This window comes from Nanorana parkeri, unplaced genomic scaffold (genome assembly GCF_000935625.1).
Source record: "Nanorana parkeri isolate BGI_ZX_2015 unplaced genomic scaffold, ASM93562v1 scaffold3076, whole genome shotgun sequence".
Taxonomy (NCBI): Eukaryota; Metazoa; Chordata; class Amphibia; order Anura; family Dicroglossidae; genus Nanorana; species Nanorana parkeri.
Genome location: NW_017309344.1, coordinates 51,402 through 66,005, shown reverse-complemented (window position 1 = coordinate 66,005; position 14,604 = coordinate 51,402). Strand labels below are relative to the sequence as shown.

The window sequence follows — 14,604 nt, the reverse complement described above, 5'->3', positions numbered from 1 at the left end:
CCACTCTGCTCCCCGCCACTCTGCTCCCCGCCACTCTGCTCCCCGCCACTCTGCTCCCCGCCACTCTGCTCCCCGCCACTCTGCTCCCCGCCACTCTGCTCCCCACCACTTTGCTTCCCACCACTTTGCTTCCCACCACTTTGCTTCCCACCACTCTGCATCCAACCACTCTGCACCGCACCACTCTGCACCGCACCACTCTGCTCCCCACCACTCTGCACCACACCACTCTGCATAACACCACTCTGCTCTCCACCACTCTGCACCACACCACTCTGCAGCACCCCGCTCTGCTCCCCACCACTCCTAGGGTTGCCACCTGTCCAGGATTCACCCGGATAGTCCGGGTTTTGAATGCTGTGTCCGGGTTTCATGGCAGCAGAAACCCGGACACAAGATGTCAGGCACCACTCTGCACCACACCACTCTGCTCCACTGAGTCAGTGACTCAACCTTATAATTCTTATAATTTGCTTCTTTGTGACCGATTTTCTGTTCATCTGCCAGATCATCATCTTAGAGGACTACGCCGACCCGTACGACGCCAAGCACACCAAAGTCCAGCGCGACGCGGAGAGGGTCGGAGAAAACGACGGCTACATGGAACCTTATGACGCACAGCAGATGATAACCGGTAAGTGCAAACGCCTCTGTCGTGCCGTCCCATTTCGCTGTTTTTGTCTCTATATCAGCAGCAGAAAATAATCAGGATTTCAGGAAGGAAATCTTCCTGGACTTGTATTAACCCCTTTGCGTCCATTATATCGCTGGTTCCCATGTCACGCTGGAGGTGGGACGGGGTTGAGGTTGAAGTTCGTGACCTTCCAGTTGGAGCTGTGACTATGTGCACTGTTCCCAAACCTCGTTCCTTATCTCACGCTGCAGCAGGAAACGCAGGTTCCTGTCCCGTCCCCCCGGACCCCCACCCTTTGTCCCTGGGAGGGGACTCACCAGGCGTAGGGACATTTAACTGAGGATCCATTTCTCCGTGTGTGAATCTGTTCCCTAACACGGGACAAAAATAAGGCAGCCATGGCCTTTCAGACCTATTAGGGCTATGCTGTGACTTGTAGTCCCCCTAAAAAGTGGTATGTATGTACAACTATGTAGAACAAGGGCCCGTCTGATTGGATGCACATTGATTGGATGGATCAGGTAGGTCCTCATATGACATAGTTTTGGTAAATCGGATTCTCACCATACAATCTCTGTGCCATTCACTTTATATCTCCCAATGTTGTCATCGGATGTGCTCATCAAATAATTGGATACAAAGTATCAATAGCCATGGAATACATCATGGGTGGGGAGGTGGGGCCCAATTGGCTGACTGTCATGGCGGACCCTGTGCTTTCAGCAACCAATCAGAAGCCAGTATGCAGTTGGTAAGTGCTGACTTCACTGGCTGTGTGTCCATTCCAGGTCGGTGATGGGGCTGATTCCTAACAATCTTTGGTCGGTAGCATCTGATCGCAGCAAATGCCAATTGGGTGCTGAACATATTACAAATGGGGGGGGCTCTGCGGCATGCTGGCAAATCTTTGCATCCATGACGGGCAGGGGTGGGCAACTCCAGCCAGCCCTCCAGCTGTGCCTCTTCCTCTGGGAGTCATGCCTGTGGCTGTCAGAGTCTTGCAATGCCTCATGGGACTTGTGGTTCCACTACAGCTGGAGGGCCGGAGTTGCCCACCCCTGGATTAGGGCCAGTCGGGCAGATTTCGTACTTACAGCATCAGGGCTGCTTCTGTCAACGAGGCCACTGCAACCCTCTACGTGACCGTGCCAATGTAAGGATAAGATGCACATATCGTAAAGAAGCGATTTCCAGCACACTGGACAGCGTCAGTTCCAGGGAATGATATTCAATCATAGAAATATAGAACAATAGAAATATTGGTTGATACATTGCTGCATTTGTTTCTAGAAACAGTGATGGAATTATATACAGACTCTGTATATTTTTGTTTTCCATGGCTGTCGCAACCCAGTACGGGGTCCCGTCCAAGCTCTCGTCCCCCTTTTCTCTCCAGCTCCTGGGTGTGACTTCCCGTGTCGGCTTCCTGGCTCTCAGTGCGGCTTCCTCTGCTGGACGGCTTGTTCCACTGACAGGAAGGACGCCTTGGCGGCGAACAGGATAGGCCCAGTTGCCATGGTGTTGGGAGAATAGGACAGTCAGTTGTCTGGGCAGTAGGCCGGGGAGGAGGGGGGTGGCCTGTCTGTCCTCCGCTAATCCATCTCTGTTATGTTCCAGCGTGGTCTCCCCCTCCCTCCGGCGCCACCGAAATGTACCAAAAAGTGCCTGCTATGGGCCCTGGCTGTATTGAAACCATAGGATTGGCATAACAGATCGGAATTTAACATCTCCAGGTGGAGTTAGTCACATTCAACTGGACTTGTCCTGCTGAAGACGTTTGGTAGCTTCTCCAAGCCCCTTCTTCAGTTCTAATGATAGGCAGGGGACTACTACTAGCTATATCATGACCTGGAAAAAATGAGTACCCCCCAAAGATATATATCGTCCGGAGGAGAACCGCAATGACACCTTGCATTGATTTCCCAGCAAATTGGATCAACATTTAAAGTCACATATGGGGGCTGCCATTGCTAGCTTCCTTCTGAACATGGCTGTCATGTCATGCTGATCGGTTGGCTTCAATATTTTGGAAGCCATTGATCTGGAACAGAGTTGGAGTAAAATCAGAAGTCCTTATCTGTTTGCATTGTTCTGTGTCGGCGACTCCATAATAAAGCCAGTGGATGGGCATGGCAACAAGGAATCAACAGGGGTGGAACCATGGGGGGGTTGCACCAAGAAGGGTGCTTTTCACGAGCATTTCCTGTAGCCTTTTGTTTCACGTTTCTACTTTCCAAAATGTTTTTGATATTACCGTCGTTGGTAAAGAGGCAAAGAAGATGGAACTTCTGTTTCCCCTCACTTCCTGTTCCAGTGACCACCCAGGAAGTGAGAAATATCTCTTTTCATTAATAGAGTGGGTAGAACCTCCATTAGGTTTCTTATCGCTATGTCTCTTTTTCATCTCACTTCCTGCTATGGTGGCAGGATTGTCTCCAGGACAGGAAGTGAAGGGGGATCTCCCATAGGGGCCATGATGACCTGTTATCTCGTCCTCACTGTCTTTCAGAAATTAGGCGCAGAGGGTCCAAAGACCAGCTGATCACCGAGCTGATCCTCATGGAGCTGACGTCCCCAAATGAGAGCAAGGCAGAGGCCAAGAGGCAGGGGTCCCAAGAGCTCCTTGTCAAGCCCCCTCAGCTGTACGATACCCCCTATGAGCTCCCGGACAACGAGCACGATGGAGAGGAGAAGAAGGCGCAGCGGGTGGCGGATGGGACCCGACCGGAGAATGACGAGAGGCCGGCCGGAGAGTATGAGCAGCCCTGGGAGTGGAAGAAGGAGCACATTGTACGGGCGCTTTCAGGTGAGAAGGGTGAGAGGACCATAAATGGATGGCGACCCTCCAAGAGGACCTGATATGACTTGCTGTCTTCTCCATAGAAGTTCCAATATGTCCCGGTTCTGATAACTCCAGTAGAAGTCCTAGAATGTCCCAATGCTGGTAACTCCAGTATAAGTCTTAGTACTGTATGTTCCAATGGTAATAACTCCCGTAGAAGTCCCAAAATGTCCCAATGCTGATAACTCCTGTAGACTTTCCATTATGTCCCTGTCACGGTCTAGGGACCAGGGCACATGAGCTCCTGTGTTTGCGGAGTTGGTAGGAGTCACAAAGAGGCGGGATATCGGGGATGTAGGTCACAGGGAGAGAGGAACGAATGATCTGTGCGTTCTGAGGACGCACTAGAGGCGCAGAATCTAAGAAGGGCCAGGTATTCGACAGAGCCTCTAGTGGTGAGGATGATTGGCTGCTGGACACCTTCCAGGTTGCGGCCCTCTAGCGCACCCACACAGACGCAAGGGACTAGTTCATGCAGCGGGGAACTGGATACAAACAGGTAGGGAAGAAACTTGTAACCAAGAGGAGGAAGACAGGAAGAGGGAGAGAGAGAGAAAGTCTCAAGCAAAAGTGCAAACGCACAGCAGAACAGCAGAGTATACTGAAGAGAATAGATAAGCAAGGACACTAGGGAAGGGTAAGCGGCTTAGAGGCACACCTAGGAGCAGGAAGGTGCAACGTACAAAAGTAAACGAGATGTGCGTTGCACATGCATACAAAGAAGCAGGATAACAGAAAGAAAAGTACACAAAGAAGCACAAAAGGGATGTATGCACACAGGGGGTGTGCAGACAAGGATGAATCCAACACAGCCACCAGGTTAGAGAGGAGCACAGAAATAAAGGGGTGACAGCAAAACAAAGGAAGATACACTGGAAGGTAAGTGACGGAGTAGAAGTACAACAAGCAGTAAATAGGAGGCAGCAAACAGACAAAGACTGTAGAGGGAAAACACAGTAGAAGTAAGGCAAAGAAGGCAGTATGGAGAGGCGCACAGGTGAAGGCAATTAAGGAGCCAAAGCAGGGGATAACGCCAAAAAGGGATACTAGCTGGTACAGGGAAGCCAAAGGCGCAGGGATCCAATAGCAAGCGCAATAGCAAGCGCAGGGAATAAGATCCCAGGGTTAGTCAGAGACAGAAGGGGTACGGAACAAGGCATAAGACTTGTTGCTCGCACCAAGAGCAACAAGTGAGGAACTCCTAAATAGGGGAGAAGGAGAGCAGATTGGCTGCAGCCTTGTGAGACACCATAGGCTGACAGCCCAGAAACAGGGAGCATATCGAAAATCCGGCACGGATTTCCGGATATTGTGACAGTCCCAAAGCTGGCAACTCCCATGGAAGGCCCAATATGTCCCAAATCTTGTAATTCCAGTAGAAGTTCCAGTATATACCAATGGCTGTAATTCCAATAGAAGTCCCAATATGTTCCAATGCTGGTTACTCCAGTACAAGTCCCAATATGTTCCAATGCTGGGGACTCCCAAAGAAGTCCCAATATGTCCCAATGCTGGTAATTCCAGTAGAAGTCCCTATATTCCCCAATGCAGTAGAAGTCCCCATATGTTCCAATGCTGGTATCTCCTGTGGATGTCCCAGTGTGTCCCAATGCTGGTAACTCCAGTAGAAGTCCTAATATATTCCAGTGCTGGTAACTCCCGTCAAAGTTCCAAGAAGTTCTAGCTGCCCAGTGATGTAGCCTTTGTTACGTTTGGCTTTCCAGTAAGATCTTTGTAACACAACCATCTCACCATCTTTTTTTACCTCTCTCCACTCCGCAGTGCAATTTGAGAACAGCGAACGCTCTCAGGCCAAGGAGGAGGTGACCCGGATGCACCAACGCCAGAAAAGTTGGACGGCCAAAGTCTTGAAGCAGCCTCAGGCCGAGCAGACGGACAAGGTGGACCCGACTGTCCCATTGGAGAAGCAGAGGTGTGCTTTCTATGTTGCATGATATTTGTGTCATCTTAGCGTAATTGATAGGCAATGTGCTGGTCACGTACACAGCCGGTTAAGTGACTCTGGCTCTGCTTTCTGATCACAGCTGGTATCACGGTTCTGTGACCCGCGCGGAGGCGGAGAGCAGGCTGCAGTCCTGTCGTGAGGCCAGCTACCTACTGCGAAACAGCGAATCAGGAAACAGCAAATACTCCATTGCTCTCAAGTGAGTAGTCATATGATGTACAAATGAAAGGTCTCCTCCAAAGTGACCAACACATCACACATGGCCTGGTATATAGGTGAAAAGACTTACAAAGGTTACAGGGAATATGTGGAATATGACTAATGATTGCCGCACTGCTAACGGCCACCGTGAGCTCTATGTTGTACTTATCCATGTAGATATGGGGAACCTGTCCATATAGTTATGGGGAGCCTGTCCTTTTACCTATGGGGAACATGTCCTTATACCTATGGAGAACATGTCCATATAGATATGGGGAACCTGTCTATATAGATATGGGGGACCTGTCTATATAGATAAGGGAAACCTGTCTATATAGATATGGGGATCCTGTCCATATAGATATGGGGAACCTGTCCATATAGATATGGGGAACCTGTCCATATAGATATGGGGAACATGTCCATATAGATATGGGGGACCTGTCTATATAGATATGGGAACCTCTCTATAGAGATATGGTGAACCTGTCTATATAGTTATGGGGAGCCTGTCCATATACCTATGGGGAACATGTCTATAGAGATATAGGAGAACCTGTCCATATAGATATGGGGAACCTGTCCATACGGATATGGGAACCTCTCTATATAGATATGGGGAACCTGTCCATATAGATATGGGGAACCAGTCCATATAGATATGGGGAACCTGTCCATATACCTATGGGGAACATGTCCATATAGATTTGAGTAATCTGTCTATATAGTTATGGGGAACCTGTCCATATAGATATAGGAACCTGTTGATAGAGATATGGGTAATCTGTCCCTAGAGATATGTGGAACCTGTCCATATAGATATGTTGAACATGTCTATATAGATATGGGTAACCTGTCCTTATAGATATGGGGAACCTGTCCTTATAGATATGGGGAACCTGTCCATATAGATATGGGGAACCTGTCCATACAGATGTGGGGAACCTGTCCATACGGATATGGGAACCTTTCTATAGAGATATCGTGAACCTGTCTATATAGATATGGTGAACCTGCCCATATAGATATGGGGGACCTGTCCATATAGATATGAGTAACCTGTCTATATAGATATGGGGAACCTGTCCATATAGATATAGGAACCTGTCCCTAGAGATATGGGCAACCTGTCCATATAGATATGGGGAACCTGTCCATACAGATATGGGAGCCTGTCCATATAGATATGGTGAACATGTCTATATAGATATGGGTAACCTGTCCTTATAGATATGGGGAACCTGTCTATACAGATATGGGTAACCTGTCTATAGATATATAGGGAAAACTTGTCTATAGAGATATAGGGGAACCTGTCCATATAGATATAGGGAACCTGTCTATATAGATATGAGGGACCTGTCCATATAGATATGGGGGATCTGTCCATATAGATATAGGGAATCTGTCTATATAGATATGGGGGACCTGTCCACGCAGATATAGTAATCTGTCCATAGAGATATGGGGAACCTGTCCACATAGATATGTTGAACCTGTCTATATAGATACGGGGAACATGTTCATATAGATAAATGGAACCTATACATACAGATATGGAAAAGCAACAACTTCCAATATATTTTAAGACCAGAGGCTCCAGGGTGTCCATTACATCCTTGCATCAATGACTAATGAGCTGCTGTGTATATGCAGATTGTCAGTTGCACCTTCACTGTCTGCATGCTTGTCTGTGAGGTCCGTGTCCCACGGGGCAGTGAAGTACAAAAATGTTTGCACCTCCAAAAGCAAGTCACCAACAGCATCCCCCTTTGTTCTCTTCTGACCGGTCCTCATTATTTTAATCCTTTCTCCTTGCAGGACCAGCCAGGGCTGCGTTCACATCATCGTGGCGCAAACCAAGGACAACAAGTTCACCCTGAACCAGACCAGTGGCGTTTTCTGCAGCATCCCGGAGGTCGTTCACTACTACTCCAGCCAAAAGCTACCATTCAAGGGGGCCGAGCATATGAGCTTGTTATACCCCATTCCCCGAGTACACTGAGCTCTTCTGACCCCAACGACGCAAAGACACCCCCTTCTGCTGCCACCCCTACGCCCTCCTGCCAGCTCTTTAGGCCCCATTCAGCATTACTCCTCTTTCAAGCCAGATTTATGGATCTCAGAGACCTGCACACTGAATTGCGATTCCTACTGTCCCATGTATAGCGTTTCGACTTTTTCTGCAAAGAATAATATAGCCATCCTCTGGTCAAGGTGTACCCACATATGCCCTTCAGAAGCTGGATGGTCTACATGCAATGATGGACCAAAGGAAGTCCCTGTTCAAAAGACTTGACATTGATAAGGACTGATGACTTTTTACAGAAGGTGGAGACAGCTCGGAAATTGTGCTACAATGTATCAGAATGTTATGACAGGTCCTCATGGAGAACCTCAGAATGCATTAGTATGTGACCTAGAAGACAGTGAAATTTTAGAAAGTGCTCAATTTTGTTTAGAAATTGTATAAGATTGTGAATCCAGCTGAAAATAAATAGGTACAAGGACTAAATAAATCTTGTACAGAAAAAAGCAGAGTTTTTTGTTGCATACATTTGTCTTTATATATGTAGCTGCATTGCCCCACAAATACACTTCCCTCCTGGTCCCTAACCCTCCTGGTCCCTAACCCAAAATCTGACCAACTATGGGACATATACTGTATATAGCAATGCATAAACTCAGAGCAGGATCACCTGGAGGCCTTCCTCCTTCAAGTGGACCTCCTACAAGTGGACCTAGCACTAAAATGCATCACCCCAACCTCCACCCCACAGCTCAAATTGCACCTGTGGGATAATCTACCTACCTTCCATCCATCTTTCGCACATGGTGACTGCGTAAGGCTGATGTCACAGTCCTTTTAGATAAGATCCTGGGAACGATGAAGACCCCAAATTTACAAGTAGATTCTTCAGCACAGTGCGGAAGCATCTTCACATGAGATCTGGGATTCTCCTTATTCCCAGGATCCCACGGGAAGGACTGTGACATTGGCCTCTCCAGTACAGAAGTAAATATACACTATATTGCCAAAAGTATTGGGACGCCTTTACACGCACGTGAACTTTAATGGCATCCCAGTCTTAGTCCGTAGGATTCAGTATTGGGTTGGCCTGCCCTTTGCCACTATAACAGCTTCAACTCTTCTGGGAAGGCGTCCACAAGGTTTAGGAGTGTGTCTATGGGAATGTTGGACCATTTGTGAGGTCAGGTACTGATGTTGGACGAGAAGGCCGGGCTCACAGTCTCCGCTCTAATTCATGCCAAAGGTGTTCTATCGGGTTGAGGCCAGTCAAGTTCCTCCACCCCAAACTCGCTCATCCATGTCTTTATGGACCTTGCTTTGTGCACTGGTGCACGGTCATGTTGGAACAGGAAGGGACAATCCTCAAACTGTTCCCACAAAGTAGGGAGCATGAAATTGTCTTGGTATGCTGATGTCTTAAGAGTTCCCTTCACTGGAACTAAGGGGCCAAGCCCAACCCCTGAAAAACAACCCCACACCATAATCCCCCCTCCACCAAACTTTACACTTGGCACAATGCAGTCAGGCAAGTACCGTTCAGTGGCGGCGTGCTTTACACCACGGCATCCCACGCTTTGCATTGTACTTGGTGATGTAAGGCTTGGATGCAGCTGCTCTGCCATGGAAACCCATTCCATGAAGCTCTCTACGCACTGTTGTTGTGCCGATCTGAAGGCCACAATAAGAGGTTCCTGAATAAAAAGTGCAAAAAACACCATCACTGGCTTCTCCCTTTTTGACAGATGTGAAACTCAAGCCACAAGCAGCTTAGAGTCTCCGATACATACTTTGGGTATAACTAAGGTGTGTATTTAAAAAAAATTAAAAATTACAGTGCCATTCGTCCAGCAAAACTGCATGTATGTACTGTGAGAATGGGGCAAAAATTAATGTTATAAGCAGGGCCGGATTTCACACAAGACCAACCTAGGCCCGGCCTCAGGGCAGCAGGAAGTAGAGGGGCAGCAGGGTTGTGGAATTCCTTTCTCCCGACGCCTGGGACATGCAGTTCCGGGCATCGGGTGGATAGATGTTTCCATTTGGGCAAGCAGGGCTAAATGTACAGCAGGGAAGCCATCGCTTGTTTTGTACAAGTGATCTCTGCGAGGTCGCAGAGATCACTTGTATGCAGCCTGCATACAGGGGGGCGCATTGAGGAACCTGGCATTGGGGCAGCAGAGAGAGTAAATCTGGCCCTGGTAATAAGTATATGTTATTTCCAGGTCAAATGTAATATCAGGAAAAACCACACTATGTCCACTAGATGGGGCTGAGGATCATAGGAAAGAAGGATTTATTTCCAATGATCATTGGCTCCATCTAGTGGCTATAATGTGGTATTGTCTGATTCACTCAAATCTTATACATCGACCTTGAAATAAAATATACTAATAACATTTATTCTCCCCCGGCGGCGCTTAGCTGGACCGGTAAGTGGTCATTTGGACCATGTTTTGCCAGTTCACTAATACTCTGGTCAAAGTTGAATATTTGCTCATCAGAGTGAATAATGGATCACATTCTTCCCATTGCTCTATCTTCCTCTATTATACCTACAATGGATTGTTTTCAGAAGCAGTGCTGTATGAACAGCCAAATGCCACCTCTTCTAAATAGTTCCCCTCAGGCACAACCTTCAATTCAAACTCTATAGACAAAACAGCCCGGCAATGACATACGGGCAGTGTGACAATTCCATTGTTTTCTAATAAATTATGTCTCTAGCCATCTTGCCATCTCACCTCATTGTACAAGAACCTCCTGATTTACTGGCTTGAAGTATAACAGAATGCTCTGGATGTCCCACACGTTGGAGAAGCAAAACGTAATTGCTGGGACATCATAGTAGCCATAGAAGGGCTGGGGTGGAAGGGGGCCCCATCAAATCATTGCTATGGGCCCAATGATCTTATATACCTAGAATGCTCACATTAGTATCTTTGCAGCAAGATCCTTCAAGATGGATTAATGTTCTGGTAGTGTCAGTGATCTTCCTTTAGACATGGGACACCTTGAGCCAAAACAGTGTGTCACTCATGCTTTACTTCATGAGAGTATCAGAAGAAAATTAAGTCCATGATATGGCTGCTGCAGGTGGACAGTGTTGGGATCTCAAGTAAGTGATTTCACCACCAGGGTTCCTATGAGATATGAAAGAGGAACCCAACCAACATCCACTATGAGTGACCTGAACAGGGGAATGAGTAACCTAGTGCCATGACTGTCCTTTGGCTTGGCCTACAATCATGATCTCCCATTGTGACCTGGAACCATGCTGGCTCTTGCCTTCTTGCACCTTTGCTGCTTGCCTGATCCTGACCTCGGCCTGGACCATGTTTCTGCTGTTCCTCACCTACTATGTAACTATACCACTGCTGACTGACTGTTACTGCCCTTGCGTGTGTCCTGACTTCGATCCTACCATCATCTCCAGCATCTAATCCCAGTTCATGTTCCTATTAGAATCTAGTCTGCATGATGTCCAAACTACGACCAACTGGTCTTCAGATGTCTTACTGTTCTTGGATTTGCTACAAGCGCCCATTCCAAACTACGACAGGGTGCAACTGGTCTTCAGATGTCCTACTGTTCTTGGATTTGCTACAAGCGCCCATTCCAAACTACGACAAGGTCCAACTGGTCTGCAGATGTCTGACTGTTCTTGGATTTGCTACAATGTTACTCCTTGTCCTACTATACCCTGTAACCAACTTTTTAACCAAGGTTTTTGTATTTTTTGTTTGTAACCTTTTCTACCACCCTAAGTGGAGTTGCTACTAAAATCGAAGGGTGCAAGCGCTTTAATCGGTCTGGCTGATTTGTACCATCGTCACCGTCACCGAGGGGTCACATGACAAGTCCCCTGGCTCGGTGAAAGCCCCGAGCAGCATTTTCTGCAGACCTTTTTTTTTTTATCAGGCAGAGCTTCACAGCCCATTTCCTTTTTATTTGGAAGAGTTAGGACCTCTGCCAGGTTCTCATTGTTCTGTGTCCCCAGTTGGTGTGATTTACACTTACTTCCTGTTCAGGCCTTGACCTATAGAAAGAACAGGAAGTTGTCTACAGGGACCCAGATAGCATTTAAAACCTGATGGAGCTTCTGACTCTTCCCCGCTCTATACACAAACACAACCTCTGACCTTAAAGTTGGGCCTTAAAGTGTATTTCCACTTTTGCCACCACATTGGAGGAAAGCAAACCCTCGGAATGTTTGTTGTGTCTTCCCATTCACACAGCAAATGTAAAAATAAATCAAAATAAAAACATTTCTGACCTTTCTGGAGGTTTCTTTGAAGCGGCCTTGAAGCTACTCCCAACAAATGTCCCCTTACAAAGACCAGGGACACCCTGAGAGGGATAACCGTCAAGGTAGGTTGCTCATTTCAGCTCTCAACCGAACTTTCAAGCCCTCAAAAGGCCGTTGTCATAGCGATAACAACGGCAACTGCAATCGAAATAGAGGCCAAGATGGCGCCTTCATTCTCTGTAAGGCAGGGGTGGGCAACCTCTGGCCCTCCAGCTGTGGTGAAACTACAAATCGTGTCTGCCTCTGTGGCTGTGAGAATCTTGCAATGCTGCATGCGATTTGTAGTTCTGTAAGGGATAGGGGGGGTGTAGTTCCCCTCGGGGAGGGTAATTTATTAAAACTGGAGCAGACAGAATGTGAAGCAGTCGCCCCGTGGCAACCAATCAGCTTCCATCTTTCATTTTCCAAGCTTAGCTGAACAAACAGAAAAGAGAAACCGATTGGTTGCTACGGGCAACCGCTCCAGATTCTCACTGGTCCAGTTTTGATTAATTCCCCCAGTTTTGATAAATCTAGTTGACGACTGATAAAGGAGATCTGCCAGCACAGCGCAGACAGGGTTAATGAAGGTAAACCCTAACTCCCCACCTCCCTCCTTGAAGGGGGGTGGCTAGGTGGGTAAAAAGCACTCAAAAATGTCAGCGGGAATTTTTTAAAAAAAGTTATGCAATGTGACTGTGAACACGTAACAGAGAGAAAGCATGACGTGGTTTCCCAATCTGGCTGCAAAAGTGCAGCCAGATTGCGAAGACTTTTGTATTCCATTCTCAGGGCTCAGGGCTGGGTCACATGACATAACTGTGACCTGTTAGGGCTCCTGCAACTGCCCACTAGAGAGACACTGTATCAGGAGAGGCAGCACTGACACTTGCTGCCATTTGCTGTGAGTAGGATCTCCGCGCTGTTTATTAATCCTGAGCTGTTATTACAGTCTCCAATCAGTCTAATCTGATGGGGAACAAACTCCACCCATTTCTTCTATCATTTGATTTTTACATAGAAATATTGATTGATTGATTGATTGATTGATAGAAAATAGATAGATAGATACTTTCAGTTTTAATCAGTGAAATCCATCCCAGGTGCCGTGTCAGGTCTTACAGTTGTCTTTCTCTATGAAGCAGCCACAGCCTGAGTAGAATAGCCTGTCCCCTGCCAGCATGCTGCATAGATGGACCCTTGCTCTCTGTGTGGAATCAGCGGCCTCTCCGCAGAAGTCCGACACGCCCCCTGTGGAGTCTACAGCTCTGTAACACACAGAGATCAAGGGTCCTTCTCTGCTGCAAGCAGGCAGGGGACTTCTAAGAACCGTATGACCGTGCACGCAGTATTAGGCTCAATGAACCAAGCTTCAGCAGTCTAGGGTTGCCACCTGTCCAGGATTCACCTGGACAGTCCGGGTTTTGAATGCTGTGTTCGGGTTTCATGGCAGCAGAAACCCGGACACAAGATGTCAGGCAGACAGGGGCAACCAAAATTAAGATAGGGGCTACTGGCCCCCCACTGAAAATAGTCTCCACTGTGAGAGACTGTTCGGGTTTCACTTGAAGAAAAGGTGGCAACCCTATTCAGCACTGGGATATGGATCTTCATGTCCAGTCATGTGACTGCAACAGGGCCGTAGGAAAGGTGAGGCGAGCGAGGCCTGGCTGCGCCCCCTCGCCCCTGTCGCCCAGCTCGGCCTTGGGGTGGCAGGGAGCAGAGGAGCGGCACAACCTGCAGCTTCTCCTCGGATCCGTGCTGCTCTCCCCCACCTGTATGGGCAGAGGCAGCGGGGATCCAAGGAGAAATGGGGCGCTGCTGCTGTTGGCGGGGGAGGGGGGGGTTAAGCGGAGGAGGGTGCTGTCATCCAGGATGGCCAAGCAATGAGGAGAGAGAGCCGATCAGCCGGGATCTGACAGCCGGCGGCTCTCTCTCACCTCACCGCTCAGCCACCCTGAAGTGACAGCGCTCCCTCCCCCTCCCCCTGCCAGCTTCAGCGCTCCATTTCTCATGTGCAGCTCTGTGCATGGCCGAGCGGCTGAGGATGGAGTGCGGAGGATTGGTAAAAGAGTGCAGCGCCAACACTGGAGTGATCAGTTGATCACTCCAATTGTTGTAAACAACTAGGGACACATAGTACTATGTGTTCCCAGTTATGAATGAACAGGAAGTGCTTTACATCACTTCCTGTTCATTCATGAGTTTCTGAATGGGTAGTAGCACTCAGTAAAGAGGCTTCTCCCCATTCATAACTGGATGTTAGTAAATATTTTTACTATCAGCAGTGTCTGAATGAATGGGAAGCCTCTGTACTGAGTGCTTCCCATTCATTGAGTGCTGAGGCTGCAGAAAAAGAAACTCTGTGTCCTCAATTTCTTCTTCCATTTCAAAAGGGAAATGTCAGGGGTCTGTATAGATGGAGTTCTCTTGAAGAAAGAGAAAATAATCTCTTTTTATATTTTTCTCACACCATTACTGAAGGCAGTGAGGTGAGGATTGTGGGAGGTGGTGTTCACGCCTCCCCAGAAGGCGGCAATCCAGCAGCCGCCTTCAAGAACAAATATGGCCGCCTGAGTCAGCTCTCCGGTAAGTGACCTCTATACTTCTTGCATAGTCTCACTGAAATAATAAGCGCTTGTTG

At 47.9% G+C, this 14,604-nt stretch overlaps 1 protein-coding gene across 1 annotated transcript in view; it reads left to right on the top strand.

The window, feature by feature from the left end:
- The window catches only part of SHE (Src homology 2 domain containing E), a 9,651-nt gene extending 1,969 nt beyond the window's left edge, over positions 1-7,682 (top strand). Inside the window, exons 2-6 of the mRNA XM_018574597.1 lie at positions 508-634; positions 3,144-3,440; positions 5,259-5,409; positions 5,522-5,641; positions 7,465-7,682. Of these exons, the coding sequence (XP_018430099.1) occupies positions 508-634; positions 3,144-3,440; positions 5,259-5,409; positions 5,522-5,641; positions 7,465-7,648 (879 nt within the window). The 3' untranslated portion in view covers positions 7,649-7,682. The remainder of the gene's footprint in view (positions 1-507; positions 635-3,143; positions 3,441-5,258; positions 5,410-5,521; positions 5,642-7,464) is intronic.
- Positions 7,683-14,604: the final 6,922 nt, after the last annotated feature.